The 25,100-nt window shown below is 45.8% G+C and overlaps 1 protein-coding gene across 16 annotated transcripts in view; it reads right to left on the minus strand.

The window, feature by feature from the left end:
- Positions 1 to 2,856: 2,856 nt before the first annotated feature.
- Ncam1 (neural cell adhesion molecule 1) overlaps positions 2,857 to 25,100 on the minus strand; it is a 291,929-nt gene continuing 269,685 nt past the window's right edge. For 6 of the 16 annotated variants that reach the window (XM_051197385.1, XM_051197384.1, XM_051197386.1 and 3 more), the window contains 6 exons: positions 17,832 to 17,956; positions 14,589 to 14,769; positions 7,407 to 7,614; positions 6,367 to 6,483; positions 4,553 to 5,368; positions 2,857 to 3,292 (listed from right to left, as the gene is read on the minus strand). In XM_051197385.1, the coding sequence (XP_051053342.1) occupies positions 3,172 to 3,292; positions 4,553 to 5,368; positions 6,367 to 6,483; positions 7,407 to 7,614; positions 14,589 to 14,769; positions 17,832 to 17,956 (1,568 nt within the window). In that variant the 3' untranslated portion in view covers positions 2,857 to 3,171. The remainder of the gene's footprint in view (positions 3,293 to 4,552; positions 5,369 to 6,366; positions 6,484 to 7,406; positions 7,615 to 14,588; positions 14,770 to 17,831; positions 17,957 to 25,100) is intronic. The other 10 variants (XM_051197393.1, XM_051197396.1, XM_051197394.1 and 7 more) reach the window with 3 other exon arrangements.

Below are 25,100 nucleotides of genomic sequence, written 5' to 3' on the forward strand. Positions count from 1 at the left end.
CATACCTACAATTATTCAAACACAACTCTCTCTCACTGCGCAGAAAGAAATCAAAGTTTGACTATAATTGCTTTTTTTTCTTTCAATTTTTATTGAACACAAGTATTCTGACAGAATGCAAAGTCAAAATCCTCAGTTAGTACTCAGTATTTACAGCAGTGAGAATGGAAACAAAGGTGGTGCTGATGTTTCACTCAGTAAAAAGTTTTATAACAAGAGAGAAGGCCCCCGAAGTACAGAATGCTGGGTAAGGATGTTAATGGAGGTGTGATCACCACCATCCAGACGGACAGCTGCGGGTAACACCCTGGGACATGGGAGGTTCCATAGAAAAGTGGGAATGTAGAGTCTTGAATACACCTTGGCCCTTCAGGATTGGGAGACCCCACTCACGGCACCTGGGTGGCCTTCCCACAGAACTTGGCCATGCTGGTCTTTATGTGATACATATGTATGCCACACAGACATACGACACATCAACAATGAAACTGGTCAAGTCCATCCCTCCTTCCAAAAGCGTAAAAAACAAAATAAAACAACACTACAACAAGGAAAACTGTTTATCTTTTCAGATAAAAGGTAGAACCTGTGGGAAATACACTGACTCTCTTTTTGATTTTAGAGAGATTACTGCTTAAAAAAAAAGCAAGAAAGGAGAACTCATGCATGATGAGACAAACATATGTATATAGAGAGAGGCAGATCAAGGTGTGGGCTGTCTGATTCCAGCAAATGGTGGGGCCAATTTTCAGGAGGTCAGCCACCCTGGGCCAGGTTATTCTGGGGTTGTTCTGTCTCATCCTAGTCATCAGAATTGAACTCAATGTGTTGAACCACAGACAGTGAAAAACACCATTTCCAGGAGGTACAGTGTATCCTTGGCTTAGCTGCTCAAGCCACTGATTTCACACTATGGGAAACAAATTTCCACTGACCAGGCTACGGCTAGAGGAGTCTGTCCCTCACCACTAGGACCTCTCTGGCTCAGGTGCTACCCACATTCTCCCATTCTGCTGTGTGCCCTCAGGGTTGTCTTCCTGATAGCTCTTCCTTAGGAGCTCTTAACTATGGATCTGGGATGAGACGGGCCAGGCAGAATGTTCTGGAATCCTCCATTTCCATCCCCAGGAGCTGAGAAAATGCAAAATAACCCCACATTGAGTAAATGACAAGACCATTATTTTTCACAGTTTGAAATTATAATCTAGCATCGCCACTGATCACACTGCAGAAGTGTCAGAACATTGGGGAGTGTGGCCCACAAAGTGGACACAAAGTGCCACCCTAACCTCTTGTTGCTGTGTACTTGGGAAAGGAACTGTGCTGTCGGATGGACCTCTGTTGGCTTTAGTGCCCTCCTCAGCACCTGTATTTCATTTTCTTTGTTGAAAGGCTTCGATTCCTTTTGACATTTCGGTTTTTTTTTTTTGTTTCCTGAATAGCTTTTTTTTTTTTTTTTTTTTTTTTTTTGTTTTTTGTTTTTTCTGAACTATCTGCTATACCTTCCACAACCAAACTATGTTGAAGTTTTATTTCAATACTATGACAAAAACACGTTTCACACTAAAATATTCACGCATCCACAGTGTACAAGCTTGCGGTTCTAAAGTAGAATGAAAAACAAAAGCAAAATTTCTATACAAAGGGCTGGCTTTTCCCTTCTCCCCCCTCCCATCCCCCTGAAAGTTTCTGTATTTCCCCCCCACTTGGTTTCCAATCCAGGAAAGTTGTATTATAACTCCAGACAGTATTTTTGTTGTTGTTGTTTTGTTTTGTTTTTACAAATGTTGCCTAAGTGAACAGAAGGCCGATGTCACTTTTACTTCAACAGATTTCCAAAAGGAGACACTACGCTTCCCTGAAGCACACGTGCTCTTCCGCTCAAATCTAGATTCTGGGTTCAAAAGGAAATGGTATGTATATATTTTATTTGGCTTTCTACAAAAAAAAAAAATTGTTTGGGGTTAATTAAAAAAAAGTGTGTTCACCAAGACCAGCCCCAACTATACAATCGTCTCTGCTTCATTCAACAAAGCCAAAAGAGTCCTTCATAGGAACGGTGTGTAGACACCTGGGAGGCAGGTCCAGTGTCACAGACACAGGCAGGTGGCAGCTAATCTGAAAGTGGTCTAACATCCCCCTCTACCCCTAAGAAACAATAGCAACAGAACCAAACAGGAAAGGAAAAGGCAAAATCGTCCCACAGTTTGACACAGGTAAAAACTGCAACGAATCAGAATTGGTGGGGGTGTGGGGGTGAAGGGGTAGAGCCACTGTAAACAATCATCTTTTGTCACCTTCAGCTGTGCTAAAAGCAACCTGGGTGGATTCTGCCTGCCTCTATGGGGTGCTTGCTGCTCAAAAGGAAAAAGAAAAAACAAACAAACAAAAGAAAAGGCAGCTATTTCACACAGACATTAAACACAACCAGAGTCAAACATCTGTCAACTTGTAAACACTGGAAAGCAAAGTTGGAAGAGAGGAAGAAAAGGAAGAGTGGAAGAAAGACAACAGCAGAAGAAATCGAATAAGCTGCGATTTGGCATTCTTCCTACGGAACAGGGGTCTACATGGGAACCAAGGGCAGCTAGCTGGAGTGCCACACTTTGCATACCTAACAAACACAAAGTGAACAGAAAGTATAACGTCTTTGTGAGGTTCTATGGAGTCCCAACTTGACTGAAAGTATAAAAATAAACTGCGGACTTGGTTCATTCAGTTAGTCTGAGCTCTTGGAAGCATTTTTCTGAAACTGATCTATGCCAATTGTGTAATACCAATTGCAGTCTTCCTGAACCTAGATTTTTTTTTTCTTTCTGAGCTTCCTAGATTCTTAATTTGGGGTCCTTTTGTTTGATTTTTAAATGGTTTCAGGGAACGGAGTGTCCTAGTTTGGCTGTGGGTTTAACCTTTTTGTCTCTCTTTTTATTTTTTTTTTAGAAGTGAGTGTGCCACAAAGGAGCCCTTTCTAGAAACCTACAAAAAGGCGATCCCATGTTTATCTGTTTTTTTAAAGGCAAGACACTAGAGGAATGAGTGTGTGTGTGTGTGTGTGTGTGTGTGTGTGTGTGTGTGTGTAAGAGAGAGAGAGAGGAAGAGAGAGATTTGGGGATGCTCTGGTGAAGCCGCTGTGTCACTTTATTTTCATCTTTGCTTGTTGCTAGGTACCCATCATGCTTTGCTCTCATTCTCTTTTGTTTGTGTGGCATCATTGGGGACCGTCTTGACTTCAGTTGGTGCTGGCTTTGCTTCTGACTCCTGGGATTCAGACTTTGCTTCTACAGGACCCTTCCTGCAGAGAAACAGAAACAGTGTTACTGAGCTCACAGTTTCCACCCTGTGAATACCCCTCCTCTCCTCAGGCCGGTGCTGGGCTTCAGTTGCAGCTCTGACATCCAACCTCCAATGCAGGTTAAGATCACCTCAGAGTTCTTCAAATGACTCATGCCTGTGGCGTGTCCCCAGAAATCCTGGGTGCCATGATTTTAAAAGCAACCAGGCGATTCAAGGTACAGCTTGGTGGAGGTGATCTAGTCAGAGAATAGTCCTTTCTTCCTGCTGCCTAGATCACCCCTAAAGGACCTGTGTTAGTTAACCTGGGGCAGGAGAAGAGAAGGTCCTCTCTCTCCCCCTGTCAAGCAGAAGTATGGCAGCTCAGCTTGCTATAAGTAGGGTGTACAAGGCTCTGCTTCTGGTACGGTTCCAGAGACCCCTATGGTAAACCACCTCCCCTTTGCCTGCCCCCAACCCTTCATCCCATGCTGATTTAGGTGGCTTGAATAGGGTGAGAGAATATGGATACCCATGTTGGCAAGAGGCTAGAGTGGTCCTGCTTGTTACTAGGGACTGGATGGGACAGCCACATGTATAAACCTCTATAGAAGTTTAGGCATGCCTCCATCTTCCCAGGTCTCACAAGACAAGAGTCAGATCTAAAGACATACTAGAGCAGTGCAGCCACCAGATGACTCTATTGTACTTAGCATCATACTTGGGAAATCTGAAGGTTGAGAAGTTGAATGTGGAGACAGACATAGAGTGTCTGAGTCTTGGGTAGGGGTGGGCCTTCAGCCAGTGTGTGACAGAGCTGTCTGGGGGCTGCATTCCCCTTGCACATGCACCTCACCATGGCTACCTCCTTTCTTCCTGAATACAACAGAGTCTTTCTCAGGAGGACTTGGCCTGGCCCTGGATAGTACACACACACTTGGGCCCAGGATGACAGATAAAGGCACCTTGGCCTCCTCAGTGCCTTCTCAAGCTCTGCTCACCAGTGGCTCAACTGCAAAGGCATCCCCAGAGAAAACAGAAGCATGGCTAGGATGATAAGGGTGAAACATAATTAACATGGCCTAATTAGCGAGCAGGCAGCCACTTTGCCCGTCCCACTACCTGCCCCTGCTCCTGCCTGATTCCAGGCCCCTGGCTGACAGTTGCCTCATAGAAGCCCTGCAAGAGGCTGAGGACACATCAAACAAGGAGGATATAGCACAGCACAAGCACACATCACTACGGACACAACCCAATGACAGCAGACAAAGAGAGGCCGTACTCGGTCTTTGCTGGTGCAGGTGGCATAGCGCTGTCTGCAGTGGAAGGAGCAAGCTCAGAGGCTTGTCCACTGGCTCCAGTGGCAGGAGCAGGAGAGCCCAGGGCTGCAAAAACATCCTTTGCAAGGTCAATATCTGGGGTCTTGAAGTTCCCTTCGTCCATTTTTAAGTCCTCGCCCTGGGAAGGGTTTGTGGTGCTGATGGAGGCAGCCTTGCTCTTCGGGCTAGCAGGGGCTGTGGCTGCCTCAGGTGGGTTCTTCATGGCGCCAGGCTGGGTGGGCTCTGGGTCCGGGCCTTTGGTGCTGGGGGCTTCCTGCTTGGCCTGGAGGGATTCTGTGGCAGGGGCGGCTACTGCTGCTAAGGGGCTGGCCGCCCCAGCTGGGGTGGAGGTTGGAGCAGGGGACTGCTTACTGGGTGGAGGGACCTTGGAGGCCTCCCCCGCATTGGCAGGGGTGCTGGGGCTGAGTACAGCTCCTTGGTTAGCCAGGACAGTGGAGGACAGATTGCTAGCAGAGGGAGTTGAGGTCGGGGTATCACTCAGGTCAACAAGAGGAGCAACCTTTGGGGCCGAGGCTGGGGGTGAGGATGCAGCAGTGACACCAGACCCCTTGGAAGGGGTGGCCTGACCAGCGGGTACAGAATTTGAGTCCGGCACAGCTGTGGCCGGTGGGGCAATACTGGAGGTCAGTGTAGTGGTCTCACTGGTGGGGCTGTTCTGAGCAGTGGCAAAAGTTTCGGTGATAGTGTCAGAGTTAGTGGTGACGGTGGTGACAGAAGGCAGCATGTCCTCGACAGTGGCTGTGGTGTCAGCAGGCAGCCTGTGGGGAGGACAGGAAGTAGAAAGAGAATAGACAATGAAGCTGAGACATGACGGAGAAGCTAGATAGGAGCCAAGGAGAGGAGCTGTGGGTGGGCATGCAACCATACACGGGCAGGAACATGGGCCCACAAAGAAACGAGGACGAAGAGGAAGTACACGCCCCAGGCGGGCAGAAGAGGACACAGGAGACAACAAAGAACGTGGCAGTCTCAAAGGGACCTGCTAGCCTTCCTCCATGCTGATGCCCCCTCAGCTCTCGGTACAGGGCTCCAGTCCCCTACAGATCTCTCAAGGTTTCTCTTGCGCTACCCTGGATCTCCACTCTAGTGGAGTCAGCAGATGTCCATCATTTACCTCTCTAGGTTTCTGGAACCTGGTAGAAATGGGGTCCAGCAACTTTACAGTTATTTCTAAGCAGGGATGGGGCCAGATGAGGAGGATCAGTGCTCCAAATGGCTCCCATGTGTCAAGGGCTCTTCCAACCACAGATGTATGTTCCTGTGAGAAGTACTTCCTTCAATCTGTCAGATCCTCGATAGCCTGGCAGGCATGACAAACACGGTTGGCCAGAGCCCTTGAGAATCTCTGAGGTTTCTGATTAGAAGAGGGCCAGGGAGCCTCACCAGATTCCCAGTTTTTCTAGCGTAGAAGATATTTAAGAAACCCTAAATGAAATGGGCTAGTCCTCTTCTCAATGAGTTTTAAGACATTCCTAGGATATGTGTGGAATTTTGGAGTCGTTCTGGGAACCCCAACTCTGTGAAGAACCTGGCAAGGCACCCACCATGACCCAAGGAGAAGCACGAATGCCTTCTCTCCAAGGAGAGTGGGTTCAAGCATTGTCTGGTCAGGAGATCTTCTGACCAAGGGCTCCAGAGTGGTGGCTTCCATGTTTGGCCAGGAGCCAAGGGTGAGAAGCAGGGAAGGTTGGGATAGGGTGATGATGCGGAACTGGGGATCTACTGAGCAGGTGCCAGTCCCTCCTACTCCACATACTCGGGCTCTGTCAGCGGTGTGGTCTCATTGGGCTCTGTGTGCTTCCCTCCGTCATGGTTTGGGGTCCGTTCCTCCTCTGTTCGGACCTCCACGATGGGTTCTTTGGACTCATCTTTCCTGTGGAGAGAGTTCTGCTGGTTAAACACCAGGGTGGCTTCAGAGGAAAGACATCTAGGAAAAGAAGTTGCAGCAAGTTGTATCAAGGTCTGGCCTGTGGCTGGCAAAGTGGGCCATATTACTGTCTCAGCTCAAGCCTAGCCGAGAGTATATAAGGTCATCAGCCCTACCTCAGTTCTCCCATCATTCATGTAATGGTTTTAGGACAGCACAGGCAAGTCTCCAAAATAAACCCGGGTGCACACATATGTATGTAAGCATACACATGCATTTGTAACTGTACATACACATACATAGGCCCATGTGCGTATACACACACACACACACACACACACACACACACACACACACACACAGAGTTACTGGCATGTGGAAGTGCTAAACAGCTCATCTTCTCACTCAATCCTTTCTCAGCTTTCTATAACAGGCTCGCTCACCCACAGACTTCAAAATCCCCTGCTAAGAGGAGGAATCTATATTAATTTTTCTCCCTTTGGTAACATACAGTCAGGATACAGGGTCTTGCCCTTAGTAGCTGCAGGATAAACACTTGCAGTGGTGAATGAATGAACGAGAGATTAAGTGCATGCTTCCAATGCTGGTTCCCTCCATCATAGCCCCTCTCCAGGTCTAATTCTGACAAGCCCCCTCTCTTGGCTCCCTCGGGGATTTTTTTCAAATCTTTATGAGACTTTAGAACCTAGGTTGGATCCAAGACACTGCTTTTCAAACTGGTAACCCCACCTTGCCTTAAACCCACTCGTAGAGAGACTTGCTTTGATGGTTTAACCACTCAGAGTTTTCATGTGGGGGGAAAAATAAAGCTAAAGGGTAGGTCACCACAGTACTCTCAGACAGCACAGGGCTAGGCCCTGGGCTGGGACAGAGCCTAGACCCCACTGACTCAAGGGGTTTGCACTCACGAGAAAGCAGCCTTGCCCTCCTCCATGTCTTTTCCCTTGGCTCCGGGCCCAGCTTTGCCACACAGGTTAACAGCAATGCACATGAGCAGACCACACTTGTTCAGGAAGTAGCAGGTGATGTCCATGACCACCAGGAGTAGGACGAAGATGACAATGAGGATGCCCACGATGGCGCCGGTGCTCAGGCCTGTGGTGGGGCTGCCATTGGCTTAAGTAGGAGAGACATAGTCAGTGGTTAGCAAGCTTGTGTATGAGCCCCCTTACCCTATGACAGGCAACCATCCCTGTTGGTGGAGTAGGGCCCTAAGCATAAAACCAAGACATTTGTGACCAGTGATACCTTCCCACAGGCCTTCTTATGCCTTGGTCCAGAGACAAGAGGTCCTTTGCATCTTTTAGATGGGGCATGATACCCTCATCTCACCCAGGAGACAGGGTCTGGGGGCTCCCACAAATTAAGATGAAGAGAGGGGATTGTGAGCTATGCCTTTATTCCTGCCCCCTTCCCTGAACCTCCTCCCTAAGGCATATGCTCAAGTGGCCTTCATGAATCCTGGAAGCAGAATGGGCCCAGACAGGCAGTGTTTGAGGACACCGAGTAGCAATGACTCCAGGAGGGCCCTGCTGTGTCTCTGGACCAATTTGAAAGCTTTTCTGGCCCAGTCAGGCAGAGGCTGCTGGCTGTGCTGTGGCTCTAGGCAGAATGATAGACAGGGTCCCATATGGGGTTCTCAGGACTGCCTTGGGTCTTGTAGAAATATCAGGCCCAATGGGATGCCCAACATATGATTCTATTTCCTCTCCCCAGTTGAAGAGTAAGTCCAAAGGACATTAACTATGAGGGAACTGGGGTCTCATTTTAGTCTTTCTTTTTGTGTCCCAGGAGGCTGAATGTGATCCATGAAACTCCTGAGACATAGCAGCCTCCCCAGGCCCCACCGGTAAGGCGAAGGGTCTGGGAATACTCACCATGTGGGGGAGCCAGGCATGCTGGGATCAGACTTCAGGAAAACCTGTAGACTTACCCAGATTTAAACATTCTCACAGACAGTCATACCCATGCAAAAGACAAACGTCCACCAAATCTTTCTCCCACCCCAACAGTACCCAGCCTCCTACTTCTGACTGGGTTTTCTGTGTCTGGCTCCCCTGGGTATCCATCAGCAGTCCTTCAAGGCCTTGACCAATAGACTCTCTCACATAATGGATCCTGGCCCCTCTGACTCTTGTAAATAGCGGTATTGTGGGAAGCAAAACTCTGAACAGAGTTCTGCCTACGAAAGTCATCGTGGGGACAATAGCCTCAGATTGACATTCGGGCACTTCTCATTCATTCGTTCTTCAAGTGCAACTCCATTCTACCACTAGACCTTGTCTGATGTTTCCTTTACTCCAAAGGGACTGAGACTACCCAGGTCTTGGACTGGCTGCAAGAACTACAACTAACAGTACTTATGAATTGGCCCCAACTGTCTCCATAGTCAGTTGACTGTACTTCATCAACTGCTACGTCTGTTCCAGCAGCTTGCCAGTCTGCTCTTGGGCCATCCCTAGACACTAGGGTAGGGAAAGGCAACTCAGAAAAGGTGGTCCTGCATATGGGCTGCTGTTTCCTTTTAATAATCTTGGAGTTTTGAGACAGGATCTCACTGGCCAGGGCTCCAATTCTTTTGCCCTCACTTCCTGAGAGCTGGGATTACAGGTGTGCACCACCACACCTGGCCACAATTCTTCATCCCTTGTGCAGCCTATCTTCTGTCTGCACTAGGATGCCATGCCCAGGTACTGGAGTGCTTCTCTAGGGGTTGTGTCATTCACTGATCCTAATTACAAATTTCAATTTTAGCTCGGAATGCCCAGAATACAGATGAAAGGGTACTGGAGTCGGGAGACATTCATGTCCTTGTGGGTGTGACAGAATAGTTTAGTTCAGGAAAACTAGTAGGACCAGTAGGTCTACATCTCATTGAATGGGTTATAAAAGGAAAAGCAAAAAACAAAACAAAACAAAAACCTGAAAACCTTTCAGATGTCCATTTTCATCATGATCTTCCTCTTGCCCTCTGTGACAAGCCCACCTAGGTGCCTTGCACATAAGGGAGACATTTTGGAGAGCAGCTTTCCCACATTCTCCTTGTTAAGAGCTGCTGTGAGCAGTGCCTTGCTCGGGCTGTCTGTCTTCTTTGGGTCCTAGCTTGAGACTTTGGCATTCAAAGCAGTTTTGGTATTCAACTGGCTTGCTCCAAGGCTGCAACTCACATACATAACCATTTCTCTATGCCTTTAAATGGATCGCCTGGTAATCAGTTGTCAAGTACACATGAGGTGTACTGTATTGGACACAGATGTCAAAGAAAATCAAAACACGCTGTTGAGTTTACATGAACTCTTACATCCTTTAATAATGCAAAGGTGTAAACTTCATAAAGTCTTGCTGATTATCTACACAATGATGTTAGCATTCTTATTAGTAGAAAAACATGATCTGAACCTGCTTTATAAATATTCTAAAAATGAGAAGAGAACCCTCACAGCGGATGGTGTATGGTCTGTACCGACTCACAGTGCAGAGGTGGGGGGGTAAGCTCACTCCTTTGAGGCTACCTGGGGGACTGCCCTCTTAAGGACTTCTGGCTGGGCTAGGAGCCATAGACTTCATGGAGGGACCCAGTTTCTGGCCAGGACTAGTGCACACTAAAGCTGTGTCCCGGAGAGTACATCATTACAAGTGGGCTGGAATAAGCCCAAAAGTTTTCCAGCTGGGTCCTGTGTCTGCTAAGAGTACAGGACTACACTAGGGCTCTGGAAATTTAGAGTTGATTTCCAAAGGTCCCTTTAGAAATATTGACACTGTCCCTCTCCTGTGAGTGGGTTGGTGATGAGGCTGAGGCAGATGCCAAGTTCTCCTAGAGTGAATTCATGTGACATCTCTTCAGGGCCTTCGGAAGACAATCACAGTGGGACCTTTCTTGCCTTCCCTGAAGCTTTCCCTAACTGACCTGTGATTCTCATATCAGGCCCCAAGGCCCCATGCCCTTTTCTCTGCTGCACTGCTCTGTGCCCAAGAGCAATCTTGTTTCACTGAGCTGGTGGGAAGAGGCCTCCCAAGCTGAGCAAGAGGCACTGTCAGTTTTAGCTGCTGAGCACTGTGAAGCCTCTATGCTGAACACTGGGGATGCTGGCAGGTAGCAACACAGCTGGCTTTGCCTGCAGACCACAACTCAGGGTTATGTGGATTCTCAAAGGGAAAGGCTAGTCTTTGAGCATTAAAAGGTAACCACAGAAATGAAATAGGTAAAGAACCAAAAAGAACATAAATTAAATGTCCGTGGAGATGTTCAGAGATGAGACAGGGAGAATGGCAGGTGCTGTGATAGGGGAGGGAGGTTTTATTCATTAGAAGGTCCATCCCAAATTTCACACGCTGATACTAGTGGGTGGTATTCAGGGTTGTGTCTCACAAATCCGATGTGACACACCCATTTCCTCTTCTGAGTGCATTGCACAACAGCAGACTGGAGTTCCTGGCTCTTCGTAATAATTTTAAAAGTGCTGTGGAGACCATTAGGGAAGCTGGATCATTCTGGAAGTGCTGACAAGCAGACTGTCTGAATGTATTAACACTGTGAGGGAGCAGTGCATTCCCTCAATCCCTTATCTTGTGCTCTTTAGAGCATGGGGGGTGGGGTGGGGAGGGTGACTATTCACAGTGGATGCTTCCAACCTGCCTAGTACACTGCACTTAGGGTGATGATGTAGGTTATGGCTGAACCACAGACCTGAGGTTTAATTCTCATCTGAAGCATCCTACTGTGCTGTGGAAGAAAGAGCTCTGTTGGGAGTCAGATCCCAAAGCCCATTCCTATTGGGCACATCACAGTTTGGCATTCTTCACAGAGACAGACAGAAGATGTCAGGCTAACACCAGCATTACAACACCTTCCAGAATGTTCATCAGCTCCAGAAAATAGACTACTTCAAATTTTCCCACTGCATGGGCCACAGGGGGATCTAATTCATCTATCAGGTCAGTAGAGTGCTCAGATGGATCACCACATGGGTACTTAAACATGTGGTGTTTGAATACTTAAATGCAGGCAAAGCTAACTACCTATTGAAAGGTGCAGGGAAGGGCGTAGTGTTAGACTGAAGAGCACATGTGGTGACTTTAACAATAGGAGCCAAGCTTTAGAAGTCTAGAATTCTTCTCTGCTGTATTTGTGAACAAAAAACAAAAACACAAGTAACAGATAGTAGAGGCATCTCTCCATGAACCTTGCATAATGCTGTTTTTGAAAATAGTATTGAAAGAAATATCTCTCAAATTCTCTCTCTCTTTCTTTACTGCTATTAAAAAGGGGCAAAGACTCCATACAAAGTGACAGAAAATTATCACTGAATGACAAAAATCTCAGGAGGTAAATCTGTGTTTCCAATCATCTTCCTTGTTCACACAGAACACTTGTTCAGTAGCTGTGGCCCGATAACCGTAGTCCTGAAAGGATCTTTCAAAGAGGGGAAAACTGATCATTTTCATAGGAACTGGGCTTTTAAACAATTATAAGGGGTGTGTGTGTGTGTGTGTGTGTGTGTGTGTGTGTGTGTGTGTGTGTGTGTCTGTGTCTGTGTGTCTGTGTGCTTTCAAGTTCCTAACAGAGCAAAAGAAGAGTCACCACAGAGAAAAGCAATGAGACCAAGGTGTAGGAGGTGGAACTTCCTCCCAAGGTGGCTGCAGGTGTCAAGCAATGGGTCCCAGAGGACAGGTAGTTGTTGAGACATAAATGTGGCAGTGGGGATGTCCCAGTGACGTCCAAGGTGACAAGTGTGACGACGGACATAGGGAGGGTATGGGAAGGGAGGAAAGAGAAGGCAGAGACAGAAACAGAGGGGAAAAATAGATAAAAAAAAAAAAAGAAAGAAAAAATAGGTCAAATATAGAAAAAACAAGAATCCAAGGTTAATTCAACTTAGTAAGTTAGGCTGACAAACGTTAGGAGAGTTCAGTGCTGCATCAACATCATAGGCCGGGTCAGCGGGTCAGCAATGCCAGAAGCAGCAGAGCAGGTTAACTTGGGGGTTGGGGCCAGCGAGCAAATGAAATTAAAGTGAGAGAACAGGAGCTTCCGCAGTAGAACAGTAGGGTCAAGTCAGGAGAATGTTACCTTTCACTAAGATGATGCCTCTTAGTCCCAGCAATGAGTGTGCTCTTCTGGTGTCTAGGTTTTTGCTTGTCCAGGCTGAGATGCAGTGGGTGGCTGCATTACGGTCAGAACACTGGGGATGTGGAGTGGTCTTTGGAGAGCCAAAGCAGACCTGTTTTTCTACTGTGCAAGCCCCACCATCATGCTGGCGTAGTCCTGAAAATCTCACCTTCTACAGCCCTGCAGACCACAGAATTCTACCACAAATCCATGCCTTATAATGCAAAGAGGTTTTGTTCTTGAATTCCAATAAAATAGCTAGGATAGTCCAACCAGAGCCATCTCCTTTTAGTGCTTGGATAGCAGTCACAGAGTCATTGTGGACAAGGCAATGACCTCCTAACCCTGTCTGGCTTACATGGGAGCCTGGATGATATTTTACAAGGTCTCCACAGGTCAATCACTCTCTAGTATTTTTCTTGCTCATACTGGAAACCTAGAAGATGAAATTGCTGGCAGTACCCAGCCTAGGAATATAGTATGTCCAAGCATGCTGCCCATCAGATTTCACTTTGGGGAAGAACTAGCTTACTGCCTGAAGTAAAGGGCTTAACTTAAGCCTCACTAGTCCCCCCCCCCGTGCTCAAAAGCACGGATCTGAGCACACATTACACTCTCAATTCCAAAGGAAAACTAACCAATGAACATAGAAAAGAAGGGACACAGGAAAAGCAGGGCCACCTCTACTTGGACATCCTATAGAGATAAAATGAGGGCAACTTCCTGTAGGCACATCTAAGAACCCCTCCTTCTAGTATTGGGATTCTAAACTGAGCAAGAAAGCCCTTCCCATAGTGGAATCAACCAATTGACATGCCTGGTATACAGCGCAAAATTCACCTGCCAAGTCACTGGAGGTCTCACACATCTCCCCTACCCCCAACAAACAGCCACTCATTCACAAACAACCATAAAGAATCACACAGCAAGATCTCCTTCTGTTGCTACCCACTTTGGCACATATAACCCTACATGGCAGGCAGCCTGTCCACTTTCTGGCCTGACTTTCCCAGGGAGGAACAAGCTTGACAACTGAGTTCAGTAGCTAAGTAAGCTCACCAGATAGGGCAGGCAAGTGGGCGTGCCTCAGGCTATCTTCCTAACACACCTGGACATGATAGAGCACAGGGGGCTGTCTCCAACAGGCTGCATCTATATGCTCTATGACCATCTCTCCTGCCTGTGTTTGGCATTTGGCTGGCTGACTCTGGAAAGGCAAAGTGATGGCTGAATCATCTCGGAGGAATTTGCCTAATTAGGGAACTGGCCACAAGCACAAGGTATCTGGGCCAGATATCAGAGCTCTCACTTTATTCCCACACTTGAGTTGGTCCTGGATCCTATAGACGAATCTGCATCTCCTAGGAGCACTGCTGCTACCATGGTCTAGCAGACTGGCTGCCCTTCCATTGATGGTACTTCCCAGGATCTATGTTTCCAATTTGTCTCTAGCACAGTGGAGAGAGGTCCTTTACAGATAGGTGTATAGCTCACTGGGCACCATCTATTCCTTCTCTTGGGGTGACCAGAGAGAAGATAGTTAGACCATGGTTGTACAGCTAAAGCAGGGGTCACATATAAACAGCATAAAACCAGTTATGTGGTCCTAGTATAGAATGCAGATGGCAGAGAAAGTCTCATCAAGGATCCTTGTTCAACCAGCATCGAAGGCAAGGCAGGAGTTGGGGCATTTTCCCATTGGAGGAAGTCCCATAGACTGGTTAACATTGATATTTCAAGGCCAAATGAGATAGGACCTTTCCCCCAGGATGCTTGGTAAAACTCTCCTGGGGGGGTCTCATACATGTCAACCCACTGCATAGATGGGGCTAAGGCAAAACTAAGCTTGGCATGAGCAACCAGTCATGAGGATGGCTGTAAGCAAGCAAGTTGTCAGGGTTGTTCAGGCGCATTAGGAGGCACGGCATGTGTGCATATTAATTCAAAGCAGTAAACAGACAGAAAACACAGGTGGCTGTACCTGGGATGGCTGTGGGCTGTGCTAAGGTCTTGAACACAAAATGAGCTGCCTTGGATTTTCCTTGCTGATTCTCAGCTACCACAGATACTTCATACTCAGCGTTCCAGTCCAGGGATTTGAGCATGACGTGATCACTGCCAGAAGGGAGCCGGATTTCTGGTTTCCACTCAGAGGCAAGCTTCTGGGGACAGTCGGCAGGAAGGACAGAAGACACCAGGGAGCTTGAGTGAGAATGCTGGAGAGACTGGCTAAAAGGCGCAGACTCAGGAGGACTGAAACCATGGGGTTAAAACGTAAAACTAGGAACCAATGAGGATTTTCCATACCAGGTATCCACCCAGTATAGTATGCTTGCCCACATCAAGTTGTCCCATCAGCTTCAGGACTGATAGGGGTTCCAACACTGTTCCCCACCTACCCTATCCCCTCTATATTCTGGAATGCTAGGTATATGCATTCTTAGAGGAATTAAAACAAATGTTTCTCATTATGTTTTTGAATGCTGCCCAGATTCTGACAGGCAAATATCATATAGATTCCAATTTTACTAAAAATATAAGCCATCATCTACTGAGTATCTTCTATAGACTAGGCTCTGCAGTTAGGGCTGCCTATACCATTTCTCATCACTTCCCTATGACAAACCTTCTGGGCATCACTTCAGGGGCATAAGTAAGAAGTTAGGTGACTTCCTAAAGTCACCCTTCAGTCAAAGTTGGAGCCCAGCTTGTGCAAGCCCAAGGCTGCATTTTACCTTTCATAACAGGGGGACCAGCAAACATGAGTTGAACTGAACTTCAATTTTCTATTCCCTATCATGTGACTTGGCTAAACAAATGAGGGATGTTCATTGGGCTCACGTGAAGTATTATCCCACAGTGCTTAGAAAATACTTTGCCAGGGTATAAGTAGAGATGCAGAATTCTGTAGATTTGCCTCCTTTCCACTCAACCTTCCCTCTAGGTGTATCATCCATGCTTGCCAAGGAGTTTGTACTGGAAGAGAGTTTCCAAAGCCATTGCTAGGCAACCACCTGCATAACAAAACTGGGAGAGGCCTCAAGTCCTCCTAGATGGATTTCTAGTTGTGAGTCATAGTCTCTGGCCTTTTAAAAAGCCATATATGCCTCAGGTACATGCTGGGCACCTGTGTTGGGGGGCGGTTGGCATATATGCATTGAACATGGGGGTAAAACATGGCAAAAGTGTCTGGAAAGAGGTGACCACTGCAGGTCCTGGTGTGGGGCTGGAGGAACAGGTTTTATGGGGCAATGCAGTTCTGATCAGCCACAAACATGAGATGCCTTTAGTGCTCATTCCAGGGCTGTAAGAATTGTGGGAAATTGCTCAGAGGGGATTCTAGTGTTCTATAATCTAAACAGGCAGCCTGGGCTGTTCTGTAAGTTAGCTCTGCACATGTTGCTATGGTGCTGTTTTAATTTAAAACAAAGAAGCTGGGCTGTCTCTCTTTGCTCTTCTTTCTCTGTCTTCCTCGGCAAACATCATTACAAAAGAGACAACCAGACAAGGAAGCAAACACTCAGGAAAGCAAACTTTATGCTATGTAATACATATTAATAGTATGTGATTGCATTTAGCAAACAAGAAGCTTCAAAGTGGAAGAGGATGGTTAAAAGTCATTGAAATCTAAAATAGCTCAGCATTTTGTTCCTCTGCCTGTTAAACACAGTTGCAGTGACCGATCAGGCAAACAGACCTTGAGGTTGTCTTCCTATGGAGAGATTTCTAGCTGGGTCCTGCATCCTAGTTACCATTTACAGTGGTTTCAAAGTGTCTGGGACATTTTGGGATTCCTACATATATTATAACTAATCTGTCAGATGAAGTTATTTTATTCCTATTTTTCAGATCGGGAAAAAGGAGGTTTGGGAAGATGAGATGATGTGTCCTTCATATCACATGCTGGCAAATGGCAAAGCTGGAATTTGGTGCCATTCAGGCTTGTAATGGCCAGAGGCATTCTACCCTAACATGGCACCTGCTCCAACTAGGTTGTTTAGAGCCACCTGGCAAGTCTTGACATCCTTCCTTGTAGTAACGAAACTACAGGACCTTCTATATAGTTGTATTTCTGGGCTGATCCTTAAGGAAGTTTACTGAGGCTTCTTCTACTATGCCAGCTCATAGCCAGCTCCTCTGAGAATCATTTGGGGGAGATGACAAATGTCTGTCCATCAGTATCATGCCCCCTTCTCTGATGCAAGGTGTGCATGCCTCTAGGGCTCTATGCTGGACCCACATGCCATTTCTGTAGGAGCTGTTCCCAAGAGAGGCAGGGATGAGCAAACTTCCTGGAAAAAGCCTTATTTGGGGCTTCATGGAGAAAGCAAGCTGTACTCTGGTCCATTACCTTCAACTACTAAGAAATCTTAGTAACAGGTTATTCCCAGCACCCAGAGGATCTCCCCCCCCCCCCGCAACTGCTTGCCAAATGTCATTCTGAAACTGGAAAAAGAGAGTGATTCTCAGTTTGGGGGGTGGGGATGAAAGATGGACTAGTAGAGATCTTAGTTAGGTGGTGAGTGAGCCACTAGGGAAGCTCAGAGTCAAGCTGATTGTTAGCAGTTAGCCCAGCTGAGGTGCTTGGAAGAGCAGGCAGTAGACCCAGCTTCCGATCTTGAAGGAAGCCAGACGAGAGCCTATGCTCCTCAGTTAGATGGGACTAGATTGAAACTTGGCCTCACCCATATGCGTGAGAACATCAGTTACTGGCTAATGTAGCTGCATAGTTTTTCATCTGTAATGTGGGGGCTAACTGTAACACCCACTTCATAGGGTTCTGTGCAGGAGATATGTCTGGATACAGCACTTGGTCCAGGAGACACACTATTAAAAGTGATGACTATTAGAAGGCAACATGACAGTTTTGCACAGAAGTTCTGGATTATGGGAAAAAAAAAAAAAAAAAAAAAAAAAAAAAAAAGCCCCGCACACTTTGTAGAAAAAAAAAAAAAAAACCGAAAGAATTGGAAATATGGTGATGTTCTCACCATCCCAATCATAGTAGAAGTTTTCAAATGGTCCCACTGTGGGCATGGCCTAACAGCTGTAGGTTAGTCTTGGGATTGAAAACCTTAACCAAGTTTTATGAGTCTACTGCAAGATGCCCAGTGGGAGCCTGTCCTACCCTCGCCTCACCTGGTATTCTCCAGTTCTTGGTCCAACAAGGTAGGAGTCAGGGTCTCAGGGTGAGAAGAGGGGTCTGAGGATGGAGGCTACTCACCGCTCTGTACTTGACCAGATAGTGTCTGATTGGTGAGCCTCCGTCATCCTGCTTGATCAGGTTCACCTTGATGGAGTTCCCATCCTCTCCCATCTGTCCTTCCAGCTTGGGTGCACTGGGTTCCCCTGAAATAGCCAGTAAATTCCCATGAAATCTGGGTTCACGGAATGAGAAGTGGGAAGGCATGATGAGGTGGGGCTGGGCACTTTTCTTGCTTTTGTTTTTTTTCTCCAGAAATTCAAATGGTTAAAAAGCAATGAATTTAGAACTCCGAACCCCACTTGGATGCCTCATTCAGTCTTAGCTGAGGGTACTTTGTGAGAATGTTCTGAGAAACACTCTCTACGAACAGTTCTTTTCCTGTCTCTCCCACCTCTGCAGGTTTGATTTCTATAAACCTGACATATCTTGACAGAGTTGCCTGAAATATGTAAGCAGGTCTGAATAGGAAATTTTAAAACATGGAATTACTTTTCAGAATAGCCCTGTGTTTTATCCTTGGGTACATCGTAACTCACCCTAGAGTCCCTAGGGCTTGGTCACTGATGGGAGTGAATGACGCTGTGTTCTTGCAACTAGCTTTTCATGAATTAAATTTTATTGCTTAGGATCACTTAAAAATACGTTTCCAATTGTGGCGAAATAAAACACGAATTGCCATGGGCAAGTTTCCTGTGAATGTAACTACATTTACGGCTCAGTCAAGTGAGCGATAATCTTTGGCTCTTTAATGTATTAAGGCAACGATTATTGCCTTTTTTTTCTTTGTGAGAGGAGAGTGGGGGGATGGCTTTAGTATTTTACAATAAGAAAAGAACAAGTTGCTTGTTTCTTTTTATTTGGAGTTTATGTTAACTTGGATGGTAGCATTGTGAATCCAGTGGGAGACAGAAGGAACATGAACCTGTGTGTGATAAATTAGAGAGTGTCCCGGTCGCTCTGTAGTATGATGCTGGTCTACTTAAGAGAAACTGCAAGTATACATTAAAGGAGCAGGTGAGAAGATGTGTAATAAATATAGGACTGAACTTAAAACTCCATGCTTGTGAGGACCAGGAATTCCAGAGAGGACCAAACTCTGTGATCTGTTCCCTCATCTCATGGGGAGGTTGTAGTCCACTTATTTTCTAAGCAGGTTACTGGAAAAAAAGGGGATGTGACAGGAGAGCCAGGAAAGGACCTGCCACCAAGGGAGAGAAGCTAATGACCTCACACTGCACCCTTGGCCATAAATGGAAGGCTGCTGGCAAAATTGGAGTTTAGCTTGCTCTCCTTGTTCAGTTGCTGGGAGCCTCCTCCCTTGAATTCAAAGGTGGAAGCAGAGAGAACAAGCCACCCAGAGCCCCACTAGGCATCCCCTGGGGCACAACATGCACACTATCTGGAGCTGGTTAGAAACCCAGACTCATGCTGTTACAGGAATCCTTGGTGAGATGTGTCTATGGGTGGACTTTGAGAACTGGGGAGAAATGAAGATGAACATTCAGTGCAACAGGGATGACTCCTAATCTTGATGTCTGAAGGTTGTTTAGGAAGAGTCAGTCTTAATATCTGTTCTCTACAACTGGGAATTTAAGGAACCTATGCATGCACACATACACACACACAATAGAAATACAAAGATAGATTTTAGAAAAAATATTTGTTCTGTTTTTTTAAACTAGAGTGCAGCCACTGTCCCAAGTTATTTAAAGGAAGCATTTACACCTGGTTTGAATATGTCAACCTATGTAGGTGTTTCAAATTCCTTTGAGCTTTTCTATCACCTTAGGCAATAAGTCATTGGTGTCTACACCATTATAAATGTCCAGTGGGATTCAAAGTGAAGTCTATTATAGAATAACATAGAGCCTTTTGGTAGATTCCACAGTGCTGAACACAGCAGTGCCAAAGGACCCATGAGAGAACTCAACAAGTTCTATTCTCTGGCAGAATTAAGGTGATCACCTCATCCCATGGACACTTAAATATTAGGCCCAAGTAAACAGGGATAGTTGGTGGCAAGGACTGAATGGAAATAGTATTATAGCTTTCTGCACTGAGAATCACAATATGGACTGAGTTGGGTATCTCTCTGCTAAGGAAGGAGGAGATTCACAAGTGATTGCCTGAGGCATTCTTGGAGCTAGGTGGAGGGTAGTCCACCCAGATCCTCTTCACTATTTCCTCTCAGGATGGAGTTCTGTGGATATTTAAAAGAGAATCAACAGCCCAAAATACCTCTTCTGAACTCTGCCTCGTGAGAGGTATAAAACATCATCTGCCTTAGTTTGTTTCCACTCTTGCAAAAAGGGGGTACAGAATCAAACTCTAAGGCACCTTTGACCTCAGCCATTCTTGCATGGGTGGACTTACGGGATTACCAACTTTGCCTTGGTTATTCCTCCTGACACCATGGGGGGTGGAAGACACAATAAATGGCCTTCAGCCAACTTTTTTCAGGAGACACACCCTAAGACCAACAGCTCAATATCTCGAAGGCATACCACTGTCAACTACTTGCTTTACAATTTTGAAAAGTTTTCTTTAAGAGTATTCTTGTCTTTGAAGAGAGACTCCCAAGTCCCTTTAAGGGCATATAAATGAACAGGCAATTCTCCCAGGAGTCCCTGAAGAACCCAGCAGTCCTGCTGAAGGCAGTCTCTTATCTCTGAATTTGTTTCAGAAAAATATATGGAATGTCAGAACAACCCCTAAAATTGTACCACAGCTCTATTGTTCACCCTACTCAAAACAGGAGAATTAGCTATCATTCTGTCTGATGAGGTTACTCTGATACATACTTATTTTCTCTCTGAGTGCAGAACATTTTATATCATATAGTATTCAGGGTATCATTTAGAAAGCTTTGCCTATGATTAATCACACGAATATGTGTTATATTGAGTTCTAGAAGTTGTCTATCTGGCAATGACATTTCAAAGGTGAATGACATGATTTTCTAGAAAAATGAAAAAAAATATAGTTATGACCATTAAAAATATAGTGGGGTCCTTGGGCTGTAGCATAACCTTTCCTATGATGGTACCCATGAAGAAAGATCATTTTCAGTTAAGGAAGAGCTTTGGTCCTACTAGTTTTTGTAAGTACATTATGATTGGGGAAAAGGGGTTGTTAAATCAATTATCTTACAAATCTTCACATGCTTGCTATGTGTTTTTTTTTTTATAGATTAGGAACGGGGCCAACAACACTTTCCTGTCTGTACAAAACCAGGCTTGGTGAGGGCAGGTCACTGCAGAGACAATGGGGCCTCAGAGTTAAAGAGGCTCCCTGCTTAAATGAACACATTAGCAGAGGGAATGATTTAGGAGGTCCCAAGGTTCTGGGGTGGCTGCTGCTGTGACTGAAACCATTATGGGTAATTTCAGAAAAACCAATATTGTAATTATTTGTAAATGTTGGTTTGCCATTCATCAGCCATAGGCAGGTTGCTTTAAGAAGACCCCTGGGGTTAATTATACCCTTTGATTTTAGCTTCATATAGGATTCATTTTCCCCCCTCACATATTTTATGTTACAGCCAAACACAGCACTACTTTAAAAATAAACCTTGACAATAACAAATATGAAATTCTGGACAGTTCTGATATTTTCCAGCAGAATATAAATCATACATGCAAGGAGGAAATAGTATGAGAAAGTAATGTTGGATATACCACGGGCAGGCCCTCTGAGAGCCCTCCCAGAAACCATAATTGAAATGTCTATTTCTGGCCATGGAGATTACAGGCTCTTCCTTCAGAATTACTGGGCTTTAGAGCCCTTAAATCTGAATCTACTCATGCTTTTCCTTTCATCAGCAGGGGCCTGAAGGTGGAAAAGAACTCCTGGATGCATGGCTTCACAACAGAAGTCATAGCAAGTCCAGGGCTTGGGGAGGCATCTGTGAACCGTGAAAGGAGAACGAGATTCCCTGTTCCACTCCAGGAAACACAGTGGGAACAGTATGGTTAGCATAGAAGACCAAGGGCCCAAACATTTCCCCGCCCTACCTCAAAGGCTCTGTCTGTTCTTTGCTCATTCATTTTAAATGTTTATTTTTAGTTATGCACACATGTATGGGTATGCATGTGTAGGTTTGTGTACAGAAGTTCAGGTGCCCACAGAGATCAGAAGGGGGTGTCACATCCTCTGGAGCTCCCCAGTGTGGGTGCTGTAACTAACTGGCATCCTCTGCAAAAGCAGTAATGGTTGAGTCAACTCTCCAGCCCTTGCTCACTCTATCTTCTCCATCACACAGATCTGCACTGAGGTCTGCGATCTCAGCTTCACTCATGATGGATCTAGAGTTTGTACTGGAGTCTAGTGTTTTTGCTACCAAATAGCATTGCTGTGAATTAAAACACTGTTCATTTTGCTCAGGCCAACTCCCATCTCCTTTGTTTAGTTATTTCTCACCAGAAATTTTAACCTTGTGTATACCATTTTTTATTAACATACATCTTTATAAAAGTCCAATAGGGATGATTTCCCTATTGGGAAGCCTATTTCATGTCTCCAGCTCAGACACATTCTGGTTCCATCAAGGAACAGTATTGACAAGTCCTTTGGGGATTAGCAAATTGCCTTGGGGAATCGGGATTTAGAGTTATTAGGCCACTAATTCTCCTTCCAGAAATGGAGTTCTTAGGTAGAGATGTCAAACAAATGACTCTAATGTGTGTCTGTTCTCTGTCCTTATAACTCTTCCTGACAAGTCCCTGGTGTGTGTGTATGTGGGGGGTCCCTCCCTAGATTCCCCGCAGCTCCAAAGCTTAGCTCTGTGATGTTAAGGATAAAGATGCCAATTTGTCTTCCGTATTGTTCATCCCAAATGAGGCCTTTGGAGACAAGTGCTCTTTTTCTTTGGGGGTTAATGATAAGTCTGTTCTAAGATGACCTGGCCTTTGCCACACTAGTTTCTGGCTTCAGGGGACACAGAACTATGGTATGAGTGGGTAAGGATGTGGCCAGTTTCTTGGGCTTTATTTATTTAAAATAAGTGTCATCTGCACATATATCTGTGTGCCACATAAGTGCCTGGTGCCTAAGGAGGACAGAAGAAGGCATCAGATCCTCTAGGAATGGCTGTGCAGATGGTTGTTAGCTGCATGTGGGTACTGGGACTGGGACCCAGGCCCTTTGCAGGAGCAGCCAGTGAACTTTACCGCTGAGCCATCTCTCCATCCCCAATTCCTTAGATCTTTACAAAGAAAGGCCTGTTGAGCCTCCTAGGGCCGAGCTCACTGAAATACCTGGTGCAAAGTCTTGTCCAGACCCCATTATTCTTAGGAATTATGAATGTTTTGGGGTGAAAGGGGCTTAGATAACAGTACAAAATGCAAATTAGACAGCAATAAATGAACTCTGACAGACTGAACCACAGAAACACCGATTTCCTTCTTGTGGGTGGCATGAAAGCACCAACAGATTAATTGACCAATTACCTTTGTTTCATTGTTCTTAAGAAAAGAAAATGACCATGAAGGTTTGGCTTGTGGTTATGGGGCTGATCCAGAAATAACTATGACCAAGTGAACTCTTTTCCTGCCTCCATGCCAGAAGGGGGAGGTACACTTCTTCACTAGTTCATGGACATTGGTTTGGGTATTGAGAAGAACTGGGCTACTGGCATGTTTTTGCCCTTACATTGGTAACCTTAGGGGATCCGGCAGTTTCCAAAGCTGGTCCCTACCCACAGGTTTCAGGCAAGATAATGCACCACTGTCTCCCTCTGAGGACTTTTTCTGCTACCTCTCTACCCTGGGAGACTCCAGTGTGGGAGATCCTTCGGAACAAAGGCAATTAGAGCAGAAAGGCTGGTGGAAAGTCTGGGTCGACCTGTCAGAGACCGAGGCTCCAAACACACAGCTGTAAAAAAATAAAGGAGGGTGTGGAAGGGGTAGTTAGTGATGTTTTCGATCTAAGAAGGAAGAGTGGGGGTTAAAGAATTTAGTTCGTCAGAACCAGCATTGCCTAATACAAGTCAGGGTCAGTAGCTAAAGAAAAAAAAAAACAGAAAAAAGATCATTATGAATGGGTGTGAAGGGAGCCATGCACAGACATGCAACACAGTGATAGAGGGAGTACAGGGAGCTTGTCACACTCATGCTGATGGTGGGAGATGGGGAGTCCCATTTACAGAAGCCTTGGATACTGGCTTATGAAATCACTTCTCTGAGGCAGCACTTCAGCACTCTGCAGGTACCTGGGGACATGTTAGAAACGAATGTTTGCAAATGGCAGAGTTCAGCTCACCCCAACAAACTCACGTCTGCTGTCCTGGGGGCAGGTGCTTAAGCTAACCTGTCTTCTTCATTAGAGCTCTTTGGGAATGGGGAATGGGGTTCAGTCCCTGGCTTAACCTCCCTTTCCTTTCATTCACTGTTTCAGGACATAGTAAATATTGCCCAACTGAACCTAAGATGGGTGGAACATCCAGCACATGTTAAACTCATCTCAGCCAATTGTGGATAAGAGATAGATTTCATTAGCTGTGGCATGTACAATCCACTAACAAGAGAGAAGCTACTAGCTTATTTAAATCACTTGAATTCAGGCCCAAGTCACTTAAGTCCTTACTAATGACCAGGGATAGGAAGGGGAACTTCCTTAGCAAAGCTTCATTTTCCTGCCCCTTAAATTTTACTTGCTGTAACCTCTCCACCCATCCACTTTTTTCCCTTTTAGTTAAAGGCTTCCCCTACTACTGGTAGTTAACCTGAATAGTAAATTTTCTGCTTATCCTTTTCAGATGAGAGCTGAGGGTCTGAAATGGATGGGAATGTGGAGTGAGGGGCAACTACAGCCTGGAATCCTGCAAGTCTCACTACAACTATCTCTTCTCTCTCTCTCTCTCTCTCTCTCTCTCTCTCTCTCTCTAACCAATTATTAATATGGCTTGCAATATTCTTTTGTTTCAGGGACATTCCTATTTTGCTGCATACCATGTAAATATCAGACAACTCATTGTTGGAAATAAAGGGCCTTGCTCTGCAAGTCTGGGAGTCTGAGTGTAAATGGGACTGGATTAGGATGATGCTGCCACACCTACCAAGAGGAAGTCCTCAGTGATGGTAAATGGAGGGTGAAGAAAAGGGTGATATACACAGGGTAACAGACAGGGAGTGTGACTCAGGGAACAGACCAGGAACAAAGACCATGCAAGACAAGCTGTTGAGATTTTGACTGTGTGGATGTCGCCCAATCAGTTCTCAGAGAAGTGAGGTCAGAAGTGAGGTCAAATGGAGGGAGCCCCTTGCATGCGCAGGCACACCAAGTGGTTAT

Source organism: Phodopus roborovskii, unplaced genomic scaffold, assembly GCF_943737965.1.
Source record: "Phodopus roborovskii unplaced genomic scaffold, PHOROB, whole genome shotgun sequence".
Taxonomy (NCBI): domain Eukaryota; kingdom Metazoa; phylum Chordata; class Mammalia; order Rodentia; family Cricetidae; genus Phodopus; species Phodopus roborovskii.